This window comes from Pseudoliparis swirei, chromosome 17 (assembly GCF_029220125.1).
Source record: "Pseudoliparis swirei isolate HS2019 ecotype Mariana Trench chromosome 17, NWPU_hadal_v1, whole genome shotgun sequence".
Lineage (NCBI taxonomy): Eukaryota > Metazoa > Chordata > Actinopteri > Perciformes > Liparidae > Pseudoliparis > Pseudoliparis swirei.
The window spans coordinates 15,101,519-15,120,710 of NC_079404.1; the positions used below are offsets into that span (position 1 = coordinate 15,101,519).

Below are 19,192 nucleotides of genomic sequence, written 5' to 3' on the forward strand. Positions count from 1 at the left end.
ACAGTCTTTCCGTGTCTCTCATGCTCCGGCCTCCCCATCCTACAGCTGAACAATGAATAGAGATCAGTCCACTCGAGAGCTTTTCCGTGGATTTGTTACCAAAATGAGCCCCTTGTTAGAGTGATACTTCCACAGAGGGTGAGCCACAATATGGTGTAATTGTTCCTCATGTGCAGTATATGTTCCTGCTCTGTGGGGGTCAAGTATGTAACGAGTCCTTGCAGAGGAACCGGGATATAAAACCTGCAGACAATAAGCCGTTCTACAACCGTACAGTGGTGACCGAAGGTCTTCGAGCCATCATATTGAAAAGGTTAAACACTGACAGGGAACAAGCCGAACATGGTGGGTACGCAACCTCCACTGTACAGCAACATGTGATGGCACTTTGAAAAAAAGAAGAAAGAAATGGTTTAATGTTGTTTTTTTATTTAAATGTTAGACAAAAATTAAAAAGAGGAAAAGTAAAAAATATAAACCACACTTGACAAGGCTGGTGGATCAGGGTTCCATTGCTCAGAAAATAACACAACTGAGCGCAATTCAAAGTATCTTTCTCCGTATTTTTTTCTTTCCCCGCTCCCCTTTCTCCGATCCTCTTACCACCTACCCTTTGCTATAATGTTGACAGACAGCACTGATATCCTCTGAGCTGGTGATAGATACGTCATATCTTGGGAAGAAACGGGTTTGTCCTCAGCAGGTGAATACACGGCTCCCTCATCCTCCAAGCAGACAGACACACATGACACTTTTCGACACTCTCTCCCTGTTAGCACTTTGGCATGCAGGCAGAATCAAAGGGGGCATCTTTCACATGCAATTAGAGGGGAGAATAAAGGCGATGAAGTGCGGCGTACAAAAGAAAGCTGGGGATCAGAAGGCTGTAATGAAAGGTGATTAGAAGAAGAGGCCCCCGCCAATGAGCTGCATAGAGCTGGAGAAACAAACTCATCTAGGTAGGGCTCTCTAGTGAAGGCACCTTTAGACATTATCAAAGCTGATAATGACAGACAGCCACTGCTAGGCAGATGTGACTCGCAACTATTTTTTTTTAGGTTAGGCTCATGTTTTTAACTCTTTCCTAATGATAATTGTGCATACTAATTCAATCCCTGTTTTGGAGTCTCTTCACTCTGAAAGAGACAAAATACAGAATATTTAAAAAAATGCTTTCTAAATCTGCTTGACTTTCGTTCCATAATACAAAACATCATGAAGATGCTCACAGGTGGGGAAAAAACATTTTTTCTGGTCGAAAATATTTTCCTTATACATTTGGGCTGTATATTGTGTATTAATAACACACAATACAAGGTAGACTTTTTCTAATCAGATTACTTTGAGTTGTCCTTATTTATATTTCGTTCATATTTCTAAATGAAGATTTTCAGATATCGTTAGCTTTTGATCCTGCAACAACTGAGTGGAAGCCACAGCTCTCACATCTGGTTCATTTCCCTCTTGGCAATTAAGTAAGTAAGGAAAGTTTATATAGCACCTTTCACATAGCAAGGTCACAAAGTGCTTTTCAAGAGTAACATTGTTAACACCATAAACAACTGTAACATTAAACAAAACAATAAAACATAAGCAACAACTCCATCTCCATCGAACAGCTCTCTCTGTCCCGACTTGTTTGGCCAGCCATCCTGCTGGGTACGGAGTGAGTAAGTGATGGACATTAGTTTCACTTCTCTTTGGCTAAACTTAAAAAAGGAACCCATTCCTCGGCCTGCCATTGCCAGCTGTGAGTGGTTGTCAGGGTTGGGGCTGGTCCAGGGTCTGCTAATGGTGCTGTCTGTCTCAGTCAAGTCCTTGAGACCTTGAGTCCCTCAAGAGACACCACGCTCTAAAGTTTGACTGGAATTAAGCACCCGGTGAATGAACAGAGGGCAACTGAGCTGTCAACGTGGATGAAATCATTGTGACATTACAAGTACAGTTCCCGTCTTGAGGGGCTGTGTTTGAAGATGTTGTCATGCACTCTTACCCGACTGAATGTCGGCATTAATCATTTTGCGAATCAGTGGATTTGTGAAAAGACCTTTGGTAAACAATAATTCCTTCTGTGCCTCTATAGTAGTTGGATTACATATCGATTATCTTACCAACAGGAGACCTCTCCAAAAAGCGGAAGACAAACACAAATGAACGAGACTTATTCAATGCTTCACAGACACTGAAGCACATTGAATCAAAGTGCCAAATAACATCCTTGTCAAGCATCTGGTAAATAGGTTGTTTGGCACCTGAACTACAAGTTGCAGTTCAGGCCAATTCACATTGTCAGCAGACACTATACAGGCATGAGAATGGGAGGCTTAGCCCCCCAGAAAAAGGAGCTGCAAGGGAGAGCTGGGCAGCTGGAGAATTTAGGACCAGCAGTGTAGCTATTACAGGATGTCAGAAAATATGCTTAATTGGAAATGATTAAGGCTCTCATAAAAGCCGATCAAGTCAGGGTTTTGGGAGAAAGCGCAATTGTCCCACATAATCCTCCCTGTCGCTGTTCTTTCAGCCGGATGAAGAGATCAAAAAAGAAGGGATATGTAAAGGCCAGAGCTCCCTGTGCGGCAGCCACCGAGCTCAGCTTCTCTCCCCGGTGTTCAATCTCCTTTTCAAATGCACTTCCTCTCTCTCTCTTCCCTCCTACGTTTCTTTTTGTCTTTTTCGCCCTGATGTTTATCACCGGTCACGTAGTATGTGGAGGTCAACGTCCAGCCCTTTGTCGGGACTTTAACGATAATATGCCGTGCGCTTTGCGTGGAGTCGTGAAGCATGACGTCGGCCTGTGTGACAGCGTATTTAGCGCTTGCACAGCATTGACCCTCATTATCAGACATCAAAGAAAGACACACACATGCGCTCACCCACACACAAGCCATGGGTTGTACTCCCATGTCTTCCTTTATCCATCTTCCAGGGGAAGAAAAAAGCCAAGACATGAGGGTAGAAAGCGGTATGAAATGAAAGCTAGAGGGGCCCAGAGAGAGTCAAAGTGAGACACACACAAACATTCACACACATAGATCCATTCAGCTCACAGCTGATTCCTCTGAGTTGGGGGGAGTACCCTGCCCTCATGCCCTCTCTTTGAAGTGAGGCACAGGCCGTATGTACAGACCCCAGAGAGGGGCATGTCTACACCCCCCTATAGGCTGGCTGTAGGCAGCAGTCCGAGCAGAGCACACAAGACAGAGAAAAGAATGCAGCTTCCTAACTGAGCTGCTTTCTCTCGACACCACGGAGGGATTCTGTTGAGAGAAAGATTGTTGAGCGCAATGAAACACACCATACTTTATTTAATGTCTGCAATGTTTAAAGAATTAAGATTTGATAACATTTGCGAGAGGGCTCTGTGTGATTTCCCCCTCTTATTCACCGACCCAGTGGTCTTGATAAAGTTATTCTAAAGATGTTGCTAGCGGCCATTCAGAAAGCGATATCGTGCAGCTCATTCAATTCGCCCTCGTCGAGATCTGTAATGGCCTCCACTATTTATCTTAAGATTGATGTAAAATAAATTCTCCCAAACGGCAACATGAGCGATGAGTGTTTAGTTCTAGCCTCAACATTTATGTTTCTGTCAGTGGATGAAGAGAGATCGTGTCCATTTGTGTTGAGTGCGACACCATTAACCTCTAGCCCGATTAGCAGGACGGAAGAAAAACTCTGAGCAGATGATTTCCGTCACTGTAATGTCACACTGTTGTTCTGGGCTGTCGAGGCGGCGCTCAGTGAACGCTCCCTGTGAACACACACACACACACACACATGCACTTTGATGGAGCATTCCCAGCTTGTGCGCCCGGCTCACAGGTTGGGTGGGATGCGGCGAGACGGTGTGAGGTCTTGTCTGGTCTGGTCTGGGCCACTCTTGCTCCGCTCTGGCCCCGGGGAATGTTTGGCGTGAGATAAGGCTGTGTTTGAAGAGGAGCTCCAGATGCTCGTATATTACAGGTTGTCTTGTCATGCCGCAGATAAAACCTCAGAGAAGCTCCTGTCGCCAGGCCGTACCACACACAGACACACACTCGTAAGGAAGATAAATGTTTACAGGAGGCATTTGCCGTTCCACAGTGCCGTGCCGTGTCAGAGCTCGACCATTTTTTAAGGCTGTGGCTCATGTCTGCAGCATCTAGATTGTGACAGCACGTCATATGTGGCATATCACTTCTTATAAACATGTGATTACATTCCCCAATGCTTACGCAGTTTTATAAAGGATATTGTTAACCATAACAAACTCATGATAGCTGGTGAAGACCACGTGAAAACATTTTAAGCATGCTCTGGTTTCTGAGATTACATTGTGTCCTCTTTTGTCCTCTTGGTGTTCTCTACCTGACTGTCATGCTTGCCTTAACTTTATTAGGCCTGGAAATAGCTTGTACTGTAGGTCACATCTTTACTGAGTCAAGCTGTGGTTTCAGTTCCATCTCAGCATGTAACCTGTTGAAAAGGGTCTGTCCAAAGATGTAATACATATATATTGGTTATGGCTCCTCATTATTTCATTTGGCTAACCTCTGTGTCTTTGAATTGTATGAATCTTCTTATGGCGGACTGTGTGCCCGCTCTCCATCCTCCCTTGAATGAGGTTATTCATCACTAATAAGACGAGTGATAGTGGGTTTGTGTAATGCAGGGACAGGTTTCCTCTGTCATTAAGTCATGTGTTTGCTAAAGTGGAATGGTATATTGCCTGGCATAAAACATGGCGTGTCTTCATTTGTCAGGCTCGTAGAGCTGTGAGACAAACGATGTTCAGAGTGTATGTCTGAGGGCCCTCTGAGACCACAGTTGAGCGGCTGCTCACTGGTGCGTTTCTCATGCTAATGTCATGGTCTCCCAGTCTATCTGTCACACCATTACGCTAACATCATTATGCATAGGGGGCTGTCTCTGCCGTTGAAAAGAACAGAATCATTCCTGTCTCATTTTGAGGCAAATTGTTTGGGGAACATTTCTGTCTTTTTTTCATTTTTTTTTCAGTGGTAATGGTGGGCCAATCATTTCCAAGGCTCCAGGTATGCAGATGAATGAATAGCTATTTGAGCTGTTTGGTGAAAGGAGTTTTTGTATTATTCATGAGAGGGATGGTGTGTCTGAAAGAGAAAGTGTGTGTGTGTCTGTGCGTGTGTTTGTTCACACACGTGTGTGAAGTGGCAAATGTGTCTCTATCAAACATGCATATATTCTCACACAGGCACATTGTACATGCATTGAACAAGCCTGCATACACAGGCGCGCTTAGACATTTCCGTTGGATGTGACCTATGAGGGTAATCACTGCTTTGGATTAGTAGTTGACATTTTTAAATACTTAACTATTGGCTGTATGGCAAACATTGTTATATTCATGATCAAGATACCCACTGTCAGCGTCCACCCTGCAGCATGGCATTATTGTAGTATCTGAGCTGCGAAGGTGTTTCTGAGTGAGATCGTTCTGCGATGATCTTTTCACTCTCTTCACTTGGATCTTTTCATCTCCCCCAGTGCAGGTTCAAATCCAGGTTAAAACCTTTGTCTCAATTTAAATCTCTCTGTCCTGGCAAACGGCACAAATTCTGATCTGTCAGCTCAGCAGATTCCTCGTGGCGGTGTGCGAGTCTCCGGCTTGTGTGCTATCTCTCCGTGTGGAAGCTATGCTGGCCATGCACCCACCTGCTAATTCAAAAGACTCAATCAGCTCTGCTAACTGAGGAGACAACCCTGGGTCCCTGTAATTGCCCTGGTGACAGTGCTTCGGCAAGGAGAAAAAACCCGCCTCTCTGTGTCTCAGTGTCATCATTTGTACAACGTTATGAATAGGTTAATAAAATAAAATACTTTAATTATAGCTTAGTTACCATATTGTTAATGGCACAAGTGTAGCTCAATTGAATAATACAGTTTCGACTATTAATTATCTGAAAGTGAACTTGCTTAAATGATATTTTACAGCCCCTTGATAAAATTACCGCTAGAGGCAATGTAATGATAGACAGACAAAGGCCATGCACAAATTATCATAAACTATTAGCTTGTTTCTAAAGGGTTTTATGTTAATCTTTTAGCGCTTAAGTACCCTGCAATTAACATATCAGGAGGAGCTGCCTTCCAGCTAGGCTTGCAAATTGAAGTCCTCAGATAAAAAAGCTATTGAGATGAAACCCTGACAGAGAAGAGGAGCTATCGCAGTGAAGTGTGCTGGAATTTCGTTCCTGTTTGTGTGTCTGTGTGTGTGTGTGTGTGCGCGCACATTTGTGAGAGAGGGAGAGCGATAGAGAGACTTTAAGAGCACTGAGACAAAGAATGAGTGAAAAAGAGAGCAAGATGCCGTGAGAGTGTCTGTGATCAAGGATGTATAACAATTCCATTATCTCTCCTGAGTGATGACATGAGATGTCTCTTTCAGGCCTCTTTCTCTTTGTCTAATGCTACACAGTGTGCAAGCTATAGGAGAATTGAAATGGCTCTCATCGGCTGCGATGGCGGCATCTGATGGAATGTGTTTACATATCAGGCTAGTGGCTTGATATGTAAATGTGGCGCGTTGAAAAGGCTACAGGGAGATATGGTTCATTGTTAGGTCTTCACAGTCTGTGTTCTCTTTTATGCTAAACACAATTGTATCCACTGAGCGAGCATCTTGTAAACCACCCGTTGCCTTTGGTAGGTTAAACCCACAAAGGAGACCTATGCTTTGGAAGATATGCATGTTTTATAGGGTAATTGGCAGCTTTGCTTTTGTCTGCTTTCTTTGTTGTTGACACATAGCAGCTGACACCATTTACGTTTACAACAGTTAAATAAAAATACCCGTAACACATCTAGTTTGAGTTTTTTGTCTTGCTTACTAACTCTAGAAAATGAAATAGTATTACCTTTGTAAGAATATATATACAAATACATATATATATATATATATGTATTAACGTTATTAAATGTATTTTCTTTTTTTCAGAATAATTAGCAAATTCTTTTTTTATTTGGAATCTTTTTATGTCTTTAACCATCTGGTCATCCTCATTGTAGGGAGTAATTCAGTATGTATGTGAGTAATGAATGGTTAGTCCATTACACGTGACATTCTGTACATTCTCGTACACATCAGTCCTGACTCAGTGAACCCATATTGCCCATAGATATATGACCCCACTGAGGCCTTAATCTCATGTTAAAGATTTGTTGGCCTCTAGAAGTCAGTCCTAGCATTGAATTGCCTCGCCTGATTTATATTCACTGCCATGGAAGGGGAGCCAAATGCACTATCTGCAAAGCAGATGCTTCAGCAGTGCCCTTGTATTATGCTTTATATTTTTCCTGAAATAATACAAGGTCGCATCCTCAAACCGCTCTTCCCTCTCTTTATTTTTCTCTCTTTGTATTTCTTCCTCTTTTTTTGACTTTTAACGGTCGACCATGAAAATGAAAACCCAACAACAATATGATGTTTGCATTCTTATTATACAAATACAGTAGCATATCCGAGTATCCTAACCCTTACACTGCAAGGTTTTTCATTTCTTTCATTGCTGAATATGGGAGCAGAAAACCCAGAGAGAAACTAAACAAAATCCTGACAAACATTGTCTTTAAAACCAAATTCTTGTGTGTCAGCCGCCGTAATTTATGGTGTGGAGATTACAAAGCTACTGATACAATAAATTAAACTGATGGACAGAATTATGCCCAGTGCTTCCTGCTCTCCCCAGTGACGCACACTAACTTAGCGCTGGCTGACAATGAGTGTGATTTAGCACCTGGGCAAGAGTAGAGAAGGGAAAACATTCACAGGCCTCACTTTGGCCCACAGCCTAGTGAATAAAATCCCGCTTTAATTCCCCGCAAACGTGTCGCCATTAAAAAGACTAAGAATAGGGATTGCAGATCATAAATACTCTCTGATTTATTAGCTAACAACAAAGAGCATAAGCCCAGCCAAAGAGAGGGGGATTGTTTGACAAGGTTGTCAAGGAGAGGAAAAGAGAGGAAAAACACACTCATGCTCTCGTTCTCACTCACAGACACTCTAAATCTGACCGCGGATGTAGCCCAGCACTATCTCCTGCAGCAGCGTAGGAGCAGATGTGTCTGCTCCCTTCTCAATGTGTGACAGACAGAAAAGATAAACAGAGAGAAAAGCAGAGAGAGAGAGACGGAGAGAGGGAAGTAAAGAGAGCAGGAGCTGGCACGGCACTGGCTAATTTATCTCTCTGAGAGACAGATTAAAGAGAGAGGAGAGTGAAACAAAGTTCCACTGGCTTAATCAGCGGACAGCCTGCTCGCAGAAGACATGATAAATCAGAGCCGGCTCAGAAGAGGAGAGAGCCTTTCGCTCGGGGAAGGAATGGGAGAGACATCCTCAGCCAAACAGCGGTATCTTTTACATGTACTGTTGTGAATAGCAGCTTGTGTACTCGCGACGCGTACACTTGCAATCGATACTCATTGTATGAGCAAACACCGTTGTACAGTAGCCCTCTGCCTTTGTTCCCGACGCTGTTATTTTTAGGAGTGGGTGAACAATCCTGCCTGGTGGTGTTGTGTAAACAGGACAAAGGGACATGAAGGGCCTTAAGTTTCCCCTTGGTTATTGTGTGCAGACGTGTCTTTCTTTAGCTTTGTGTCTGACAGGAGACTAACCCAAGGGCCTAACCCAGGAACGGGAAAAGAGGCTTAGATATCCCTGTGTCATTAGTTCACTACGGGGTCACAGCTGGGCCACTCCGAGCATGATTACACCTCTTGATTTATCTGCTTTGGAGCCCAAACACAGATAAATCTTCGAGCTCATCCCCGCCGTGGGATCCTCAATGTCTGATAAACGGCCCAAGCTGAATAAACAACCACCGCTACCCCACCCCTCATACGTTATGAATAATTCATTCGGATTGTGAGGTCTGTTAAATGTGTATATTTTGTATCTTAAATGGCGAAGGTGCTTCAATGATCCCTATCCAATCATCTGTGCATGTCTTTGATGAAATGCTAGCAAGGCAGAGGTTGGCAGACATTTTGTTTTGTAGTTGTAAACTTTATTTCCTCGCGCCGCCAGTCTTCCTCCACCATTTACACATAAATATACTTTATGCAAATGTGTCGCCGGTTAGCCTGCGCCCCGGCTCCGGTGCACATATTGGCCTGTCTGCGACTTTATGACGAAGTTTTAAATCATTCATTACAATGACCCCTGCAGTAAATTCAGTTTGTGGAAAATTGGCCCAGGTCTCCTGTTTGTTGTGTGGATGTGATCACGAGTGCATTTTTAACTTAATTAATTGCCTGTTTCTGGTGACAAGAAATGTATGCAGTAATAATTTGCTCGAAATAGATGCAGAGCGCAGGAAATGAGATATCCATCAGGGCGCTTGTGTTCCGCCAGCTGCACCGCGGCTAATATGAAAGTATTTCAGGCTGCTCAGATCCTGCTGTTTGCGCAGTCAAGATTATATATACCCACGATCCATTGCCTGCCTCAGAGGCGCTCATGGAGGTCTATGATAACAAAGACTATGTGATTTATTGCCTGCTGTGAAAGCAGAACTTGATGAGATTAAACAATTTCATAGCACGAGTGTTTCTCAGAGGGCCCTCTGATTTGTGGCAACAGCGCCGACAGTAAATCAGGTTTATATATCTGAAAGCATGCTCAGCAAAGGAGTGCAATTACTGTTTGAGACAGCTACTTTTTATTTAATTTTTATCCCTGGTGTGTCTCTTTTATTCCTGGCCTGTCACATAGCCACTCACCTTCATAAGTCCTTCTGAGGAAAGGGTTGAATAAGAGAGGAAGTGGGGAAGACGAGGAGGGGAAGAGACAGTGGCGTGGGCCCTCTGCTATCTCTCCTCCACAGCTTTCAGTGAAACAACAACAACAACAACAACCAGGGGACGACGGCCACCGGCAGAACAACACGGTCCTCCATAGAGCAGGGGGAAGCACTCCATTTTTAATGCATTGTTTGCCTGCTGCTCTGTCCCTGTCTGGGTAAATGGAGTAGGCAGAGTGTAATTAGAGAGCTGGGCTTTGCTCCGTGCCATAAAGATGACATGGTGTAATGATACAGCTTACAGGCCCGCAGAGGGTTCTGTCTCGCGACGGAGGATCTGGGTCGTTTGCCTGTGACTTATGATAGGTGTGGAAGATGACAGTGTTATCATTGCGACGTGAAACTCAGACATGTGGATGCTGGAAATGTCTTTCGAAAGGTTGTCAGGGATTGGAGGCAAGCGGAGATGGATAGGGAGCATGTTTACCATTTGTGTTTACAGTTTGCAGTGGAATATTTTCAAATGAAGAATAAGGAGAGATCTCATTTCAATTCAATTTAATTATCATCATTATGTTTGTTTGTAGTGACATTTATATGGTGAAAGAATAAAGTTTTAAAAAGCATAAACACATTTTTTAATTTTTTTTATTTATCTTATTGATCATTTGGCATTGAGTTGAGGTCAGAGTCCTTACATTTCAATAACTGTGTTTGTGCTGTTTTTACATCATGCTATTCTGCATCTGCACTAATCAACAAATCATCTTGTGTTTGTGCGTGAATGTAAGTGAGCATGTAAGTATATGTCCATTATTTTGTATTTTTTAATGTGAGTCCACGTGCACACATGCAAATCTGCATGTTTTGAAGTTGTGGTTACATGTTCCACGGTGTTCTCTCTCGGTGTTTGTGTGTGTGTGTGTGTGTGTGTCCATGGGTGTAGATGTGAGTTGTGCCCCTGTCTGCATCATCCCATATCTTCCCAGAAAACATCAAGAGATCTCATTATTTCGACATATCTATCATAGCTTTTTTTTTGCCCTTTTTTTCTCTTTCCGTATGCCTTGAGTCAAAATTAGTTTTCATCCCCTCTGTGATCTTCCTGACTGAAGCCGGCTCAAAGTAAAGAAAATCGCAGTGTTCGTACCGAGGCTGAGTCAAACACACAGTTCACACAGCCGCAGTCTGAGTTAAGCATTGCTAAGTAACCTTCACATTTCACTCGTGTGAAGAGCTAATTTCCTTTAAGTTCACATGTCACTTTTTGTGGCTCTTTTTGTGGGCCCTCTTCAAATGTCTTTCTGCGTCTAATTGCATAGGAAACATTCCAGACAAGCTGGTGTGACAGGCCCGCTCCCAGAGTCTTCAATTATTAAACATCCTACACTCCAGAAAACAGCCCTGACGTTTGCTACAGCCCCTAATCAGAACAGAAGGCCTCATGATATGTCACACTCCTTAGTTGCTGTGGTTTTGTGTACCTGTGTGTGTGTGTGTGTGTGTGTGTGTGTGTGTGTGTGTGTGTGTGTGTGTGTGTGTGTTTGGAAAGTTGAACACATGTGTGTGTCGCACGTGTATAACTGTGTGTGTTGTCACAGGTAGATCATAACATTTGATTCTTCCTTTTTTCTTCCTCCTATTTTAGAGATAAAAGAAATAGTTTGTACTTCTTAAAATATATAAAAATAATCAGTTGTGTTCTGTTTACAAGTTTGAATAATCATTGTTTTAACTAATATAAATAAAACATTTTGTGATTATATTTTTTCCCTTTTGTAACAAAATACTACATAATCTGCGCCAACGTAAAGGTCAAACTATACCAAAATAAGAAAGAGCCTCAAGCTAATTGTGCTGCATACCTGTAATGTGGGCATACATTTCCGCTTTAAATCACTTACATTTATTCAGAAATACACTCCAAGTAAAGGTCAAATGGATTCTTACATTTCCACCTAAATACAAATACAGCCTTATTACCATCTATAAGTCATCGCTGTGAATGATTAACGTCCAGCAGCACTCAACCTTTGCCTGTCTGACCCTTAAACGTTCACAAAATGGCAATGTTCCCTGTTGCCGGTTTGCTCCGTGTGACCCGACGGGGCTCCCGGCGAAACATCTGAACAGTTGCTCTTGTGATCAGTGATCATATGATACATTTACTCAGAGCAAGTTCATTGGAGTAGAACTGGTAAATCATTAAACACACGCTCAGCAGTCTTTCTGCTCAGCAAAAGACTGCCGTACTACCCACAAGCCCAGGCACCCTTACATCAAATGTTCTTCCCCCTGCCATTACCTAAGACCACTGAATTCATGCTTTTCATGCTCACAACAGCGACTTAAAACACATTATATTGTTTCTTCTTCCCTTAGCCACTTTCATTAAGGTCAGATTTAAAAAAAGATTTATACATTTTTACTGTTAATTACTTTGCAAAGTTTTGGTCTGAATGACATTTTAGAATGTAAATACTCTTGTACATAGTGGTTAAAAAATGTAATAAAAAAAAGCCTAGACTACTTTTTTCCCTAAAAGCTGATATTTTAATTTTATATTGTAAAACTAGTTTCCCTCTGCCGCCTTTAAACGCTTTTTACTCCATGACCAACGCAAGCTTTCTTTCAGCTAAATAATGACATCCAAATATAATTTGTGTTTTAGTAAAACATAATATTAAGCTTCTATTTGAAAACACTCTACAATATACACAAAACTCCTCTGTGTACATCTATATTAGGAGTAGGTTCATTACTTGGCTGTAAATTATAGAGATTTAAATTTCATCATTGATATTTTCTGATCTAAGCATGGCAAGCTGGTGCTACTCATTCGCTTATTTCTAAAAGTGTAGTATTGTTTGTAACCCCGTAACTTCAGAAGTGTGACACATGGATCACAAACAACGAATTCTATCTAGTGAAGAAATAAACGTGTCATGCCAGCATTAAATGTTAAATCAAATAAGTTCACAAGTTGTGTCTCCTCTGATCTCTAACATGATCAGAAAGCAGCACCGGTTTACAGAGACAAAATGTGATAAAAGTTCCATGCACAGACACAAAATAAATATTTTGATATAGACCCAAAGAGAAAATATATCAAAAGACATTTTTATACATGTCTTTTGCAAGCACAAAAAGCAGAAATGGTGTCAAGAGAAAACAAAAAAGAAGGCTTGTTTCTTCCAACAATTGCTTTAAGCTACAAAAATCTCCTTGAGTCCCTAGCCTCCCCTCAATGTCAGCCCCCCCTCCCCACCAGCCTCCCTCTCTCTCCTCTTCGTTTCTCTCTTTTCTCCTTCTCCCTCTCCGAGGCAGGACAGGGCCCTCTTTGCGCCCTGATAGGTTGTGGGCTGATGCTTAGCAACAACATTCCTGTGCCCTAAGTAGCATTAAGCCTCTGGCTGAACTCTTTGATGTGGCTGTCAGGCCACATTTATTTCCTTTTAGCACTTTGTCTACTTGTCCAGATGTATAAGGAGATAAAAAGGGCTGGTGTTTACACTGGTCTCCCTCTGTAGCGCGGCTGTAATTAGATTGTATTGCTGGTCAGTCTTAAAGAGGGAGGTGAGGTGAGGCAGAGCAGGAACCACCTGTGTCGGGATGAGACGGTCAGGGTGAGACCTCAGAGGAAAGCCTTGTGTTACTTTAGCTACTTTATTTACTTTTCCACATCACTCTGTGGCAGCCAACATCATAATCGCACTCTCGTGAAATCTTTTTGCATCAGTTGTATCGTTGTAATGTTCTATAAGATCACACCCGTCATGATTTTAAATTGACAGCTTGCAAAAACTTTGTGAACTCAGTTGCGGTTACATCGAAAAAACACCTTGCTCTGCTTCAACCTTTCCCAACTCACTTTTTTCTCGTATTTTAAGGACCCCCACTTTTGAGGTGGTTATGAGCTCGGTGTGGCTCTCTTTGTGCTTTTCTTTTCTATCCGTCCCTCTCCTGTCTCCCTCTTCCTGCCCCCCTCTCTCATGGTGATTTGTTGGAAGTAATAATCACTATTGCCTCTGGGTTTATCAGCATTTATTCGCATAACAACACAGAAAAGGAGAAGACAGACATCATTGGTGTGATGTATTATCCTGTACGGGAATCATCTTTCATAATGACATCCAACAGAGCTTCCTCTCTGCCACTACCCTTTTCTCTTTAACACACACACACACTTTCTACATTTCTCTGTCCTTATTTCTACTCCCCTCTGTCCACCCTTTATTATCACAGAATCCATGGTGCTCCCCAGCCTGTAAATGTGTGCCGCATTATCATAAGCTGTGGCGATAACTCACATTGCACAGAGACAATAATGATGTGAACACTCAGCATATGCCTCGGGCGCAGCAAATTAAAACAATGCTCAGCTTGATGAGTAGACTAATCTGGACAGCAGAGAGACTGAGAGAAAGGGAGAGAGGAAAAAGGGTTCCAGGAGCATCTTAAATACACGACACAGCAGCACCTCCCTCTGTTCAGTGTAGGTACAACTTAAGAAAACAAGAGGGAGAAAGAGAAGAGAAAGGAAAGGGGGAATAAAGAAAGTAAGAGTATAGACTAATGCTTGTTCAGAGCTTTGAGGTAAATGTGAAACAATATTGTGTCAATTTTCGATTTTTATGAATCATGTATCACTCATTGTTAATTATGACAATTAAGTGTCAACAACATCACATCGGTCCGCAAAGACTAGTCTCATAGTCCATCTTTATAGTCCCTTTGTATGTCAACTGTATAATTTATTGAAATTATCTCAAAAATCAATCTATTGATCCTCAAAGCAAGTGCTATTTCATCATAAACATCGCTGCTTCTCCTCCTCTGGACGGGCCGTCGTCTGAAGTGAAAGAGTGAGGACGTTGAGGAGTACGAAGGAAGGTCCGAGAGGAGAAAAGAGAGGATAAGGACATGAGAAAGCTGGCTGATTGATGTTCTGTGGGTGGGGTGAAACGGTTGTTCTGGATACAACAGGAAGTGACAAACACAGATGTTGAATGGACAGGGTGTTTGATCAGCAGGCAAGATACTGGGGAGGTGAAGTGGTGGTGTCATGCATAGCACGGGGACCGGGTGGGTGGTAACACTGAAAGTCCCATAGGACTAAAAGCAGCCTAGGGCTTTATGCAGTATCCGACTAACCGCAGCGGTCCTCCCTCTCCTCCTTCTCCTTTAATGCCCCCGTAACATAGTCGGTGGGTGGTGCTGTTAATAATGTGGCAACTGGGAAGATTAATTGTGAGCAAGCAGCAGGATTAGAAGGGGCTTTTTGGGGCCAAGCAGGCCAGAAGAGGCCCTGGCTTGTGATCTTTCAAGCAGGCCAGGAAATGAGGCAAGCAGGGGCGCAACACCACCGTGGTGGCTCAGAAGAGCATGGAGGTAGATCAAATAGAGGGCTCACAATTTGTCACGGCTGATTTGATCTGTTAGCTCAGAATATGTATGAGAGACAGCCATTATCAGTTATAACCTCAAAACCAAATGGAAAAATTAGTAGTGGTAAAGGCAATTTGGTAAATGTTAATTTTGGATCTTTCTGGTCTATTTCAATATCTATTTTTCCGGGGATACAGGAAAAACTTACTGAGCACACTATGTTCTTATTTGGGGTTGTTTTACTTCTTGCATTACACATTCCATACAAGAACAGTGTACACGAGTGATCTGTGATATTTCTAAACTGGCTGCAGCCACTCCAGAGGAAGCAGGTCTGCTGTCAAAACAATATTTCTATTTCAAGCTGTTTCTTTCAAAAGCATGATCTGCCAGCATATGTAGTAAGGTCTCAGAATAAGCTTATTTCGCCATTTTTTTCCTCTTTGTTGTAATGTGACACACATGCTGGCCAGGCCTAATGCCTTTCAGAGATGCTATCTGAAAGCACATTATGTGATCGTTCTCAATTCACAGTGCTCTCTTTGCCCATGAAGAATATGGCTCCATTTAACAGTGCAGACCATTCCATTTCTCAAGGTTATGCATGGGCATGTAGAGGAACAACAATACAAGTGGGAAAAATGCAGCTCCAAACCATCTCTAATATGTATTTGTCAGTTGAGTCCCTTGCGATGATTAAAGACCCAGTGAATTCCTTCCTGCAGAAAGGGAAAGTATTTCTGCAAAGGCATCGGATATCGCTGGGTCATGATAAACTGCCTGCCTGCTCCACTACCTAAAAGGCTAAGGGAAGGAAGATGATGTTTTGGACCTTGAGAGTGTACGAAAGAACAACACCACAAGAAACTCTTGACCCGTTCGGGAGCATGCTCTGATATTCAGGCCTCGGTTTTCTCTTTGTCTTATAGCAGCACTTGCCTGTTAAGCCTGAACCACTGACTTTGCTCATAATCAATCGCCTTTCTTCCTGTTTTGCAGCCAGGTATCTATGCACATATTTATCTCACATTTCAATTATGTCTCATTAAATGAGGTCGCCAGTTAAAGTGGAAATTGCATGTCTTCTCTTAAGAGAGGACTGCCTTTACAACACCGTGCTGCATTTGGCTGCTCAGAGTGAGTGACATCTACCCTTTTGTTGACCACTGCAGGAGGTCACGACTGAGGGAATGTTAAGACCTCTCCTCCCTAACCAGGTCGTAGATCAGATCATCAAAGACAGGAGTAAAGCTCCTCAAAACGTGAGAAGCAATAAAACATGACCTGCCACATTATGCAATAAAACAGGTGAAGTGTTTCCAACATTTCCTGTACCAATCCCTAAGGATGTATGACACATTCAGCTCCAGTAACAAACTTTTTTCCTTTAAATATTCATGTTTTTTGTTTGTCTCCTAACTCCTAGCCACCTAATGAGACTGGATCTGAAAGTCACCCACTGCCCTACACTCCTCTACCCCGAGGATCCAGAGATGCCAAGAACCACAAAGGTAAGGCAATAAGAAAGACCTCTAGACTTCATAACCTTTTCAGTTAGGCGGTTTGTACATGCCTCCGTTCAGATATTCTTTAAAGTAAACATGAAGCGACACAATGTATTGCCATACATCCAATCAAAACCTAGGCTCACAGATTATGCAAATACACGTCATAACCCAAACAGCTGCAGAGAGTGGGAATCTATTGGCCTTGAGACTGCACTGAAGTTATGTTATCTATTCTTATTGATCTCATCTCATCTTTGTGATGTGTTGATGGTGGGAATAAATCTGAGTAATGGAGGTTAACGCTGATCTGAATGTATGCGTGGGAGCACACAGCACATATATAAAAAGCATCCTTGATCTGTTGATACTAGACATTGATTAGGCCTCATGTTGACCCGGTGTAGTCGGTTAATGTAATTGTGTAGCAACTCCTGAGCATCAAACGCTGCACTCTTAATGCATTGCATTCATTAAATATAATTGTGGAGGTCACCGCCTGCTTTTGATGTGGATCCTCAGATACTCACACTTGTATCAGTGTCAAGTGCATGTACAATTTGAGCATTTCATTAGTTTGTGTCATTGGACTACCCAAATACATTTCTTTGGCTATTTTAAGAATTATAATTTAATAAAGATAATTTGTCACCATAGGTGTCACCACAGAGTACAAGTAGCGCTGGCAACCATTTGCCATCAATTTAAATGCCAGATGGGCTAATACAAGATAATAGACCTGCTACAGTTCATCTATTACTAAAAGGTAGTGATTAACATATATTCTTGTAGGTTTTCTTTATTGTGAATTGCTTGACATCTCGTCTCGTCTTTTAACATCCTGAATGTGCAGTTCACAGTGAATCAAACTCCCGTAAGCCTGACTGGCTGAGTTAGGTGTGTGGAGCATCTTCAACCAGAAAAAAGAACAGTATATCCAGATTCCGGCTTTTAAAAAGAAACTCCACTTGTCTCAGGTCATTTTTTGGGCCGGAGAAATGTATCACACGACAACAGGTCAACAAGGATAATCTCTACCCCTCGTTTCTGGTGTCAAGGACAGATCTATGTTGTGAGAGCGTGAATGGTGGCAGCTCTCACCGGATATGAGGACAGTAAGATGCTTTGTCAAAAGTAGACCTGGCTAAGAACAGTCCATTTAAAGGTGAGAGGATCTGACATGAAATATGTTCCCCATCGTCTAAGATCTGAACAGCCGTGACAGACTCCGTTTGTTATTTTTATGATGCAGTGCTGCAGTCTTAGATAACAAAGCCCTCATTTTCGCCCTTCACCTTGTCTTCATGTCCCTGCCTCAAGCCCTTACCCCAGCTCTTTGTTTCTTCCTTTTATTTACACTTCTTAAACATACTTGTGTTTTCTGTACGTGTTGGAGATATCCCCATTCAAAGACAACAACACTGTGGCAAAGCAGTGCTACAACAAACACAAACCTTTCAGATAATTCTGAAATTCAGAGCATTGAGTTAAATACAGCATGTAAACAATATGCTGAGCGATTTGATGTAGTGCTATGTGTTTCAGTGATATTAAATGTTGTTATTCTTGTTCTGTAAAGAACAGATTTTGTTGTGTACTGTAGTGCTGAGAAACCACCAGTATAAGAGATAAAAGGCACTTATGCTACATAATACTATATTGAATCATACCAATTCACGATATATAGAAAAAATACTTTCCTTAGCCATGGATGTGGAATCATTACACCCTCAGTAAGCAGCTGAAATGTTTCTAAGAACAAAGCTGTGTGCTTGTAAGAGTATTTGTTTTAAACTGTTAATGAAGTGGCTTTTTTAATGGGGTACAAAGGGAGACTGTTTCGTTTTATTCGTACTCCCGCAGTAGCAGGCAGATCTCGACTGACATCGCCCTGCCGGCTGCTCGGAAAGAACCTCCCTTTCCTCCTTTCAACCCTCTGCGCCCACCCCCCTCCACTGTGTCACCTGTGTGGAAGCCCAAGAGCCTGGGTGCCAGAGGTAATTACAGCATGTAGGAGCTCCCCAAGGAGGGCATCGCTGGCAGGTCACTGCCCGGAGAAGGAGGGGTAGAAACCAAGGACAGAACCAGAGAAGTCAACCTGGAGGAGACGGAGTAAAACAAGGCAGGGAGGAGGGAGGGGAGGGAGAGGAGGGATGAAAGCCAAAGGTGTGCTGTTCTTGTAGTGAAATCAAGATTTCATAGACCAGATGTGACAAGCAATAGACAGAGCAGAGGTAAGAGGAAGGAGAGAGGAAAAGACAGTAACAGGACTCGCGTTAAACAGTGAAAAAAGACCGGAATTAAAAATGAGCTGGACGAAAGACAAAGTGAAGGAGGACGGTGGGGGCTCCAGTGTATCTTGGTGAAGTCTGGCTGAGAGGCCTGAGGATCCTCCACTACTGTCACCTTGGCTCTAACTCTTAGTACTGTCCAACTGTCAACTCTAAATCTAATAGTCCAACATGGAGTCCCAGCCTAAAGTGTGTCTACTTGAAGACGGGCCTATGCCATACAATTCGGCCACAGCCAATGACA

The 19,192-nt window shown here is 42.6% G+C and overlaps 1 protein-coding gene across 1 annotated transcript in view; it reads left to right on the forward strand.

The window, feature by feature from the left end:
* The window catches only part of lrmda (leucine rich melanocyte differentiation associated), a 192,949-nt gene that overhangs the window by 152,146 nt on the left and 21,611 nt on the right, over positions 1-19,192 (forward strand). Inside the window, exon 6 of the mRNA XM_056435764.1 lies at positions 16,579-16,663. Within this exon, the coding sequence (XP_056291739.1) occupies positions 16,579-16,663 (85 nt within the window). The remainder of the gene's footprint in view (positions 1-16,578; positions 16,664-19,192) is intronic.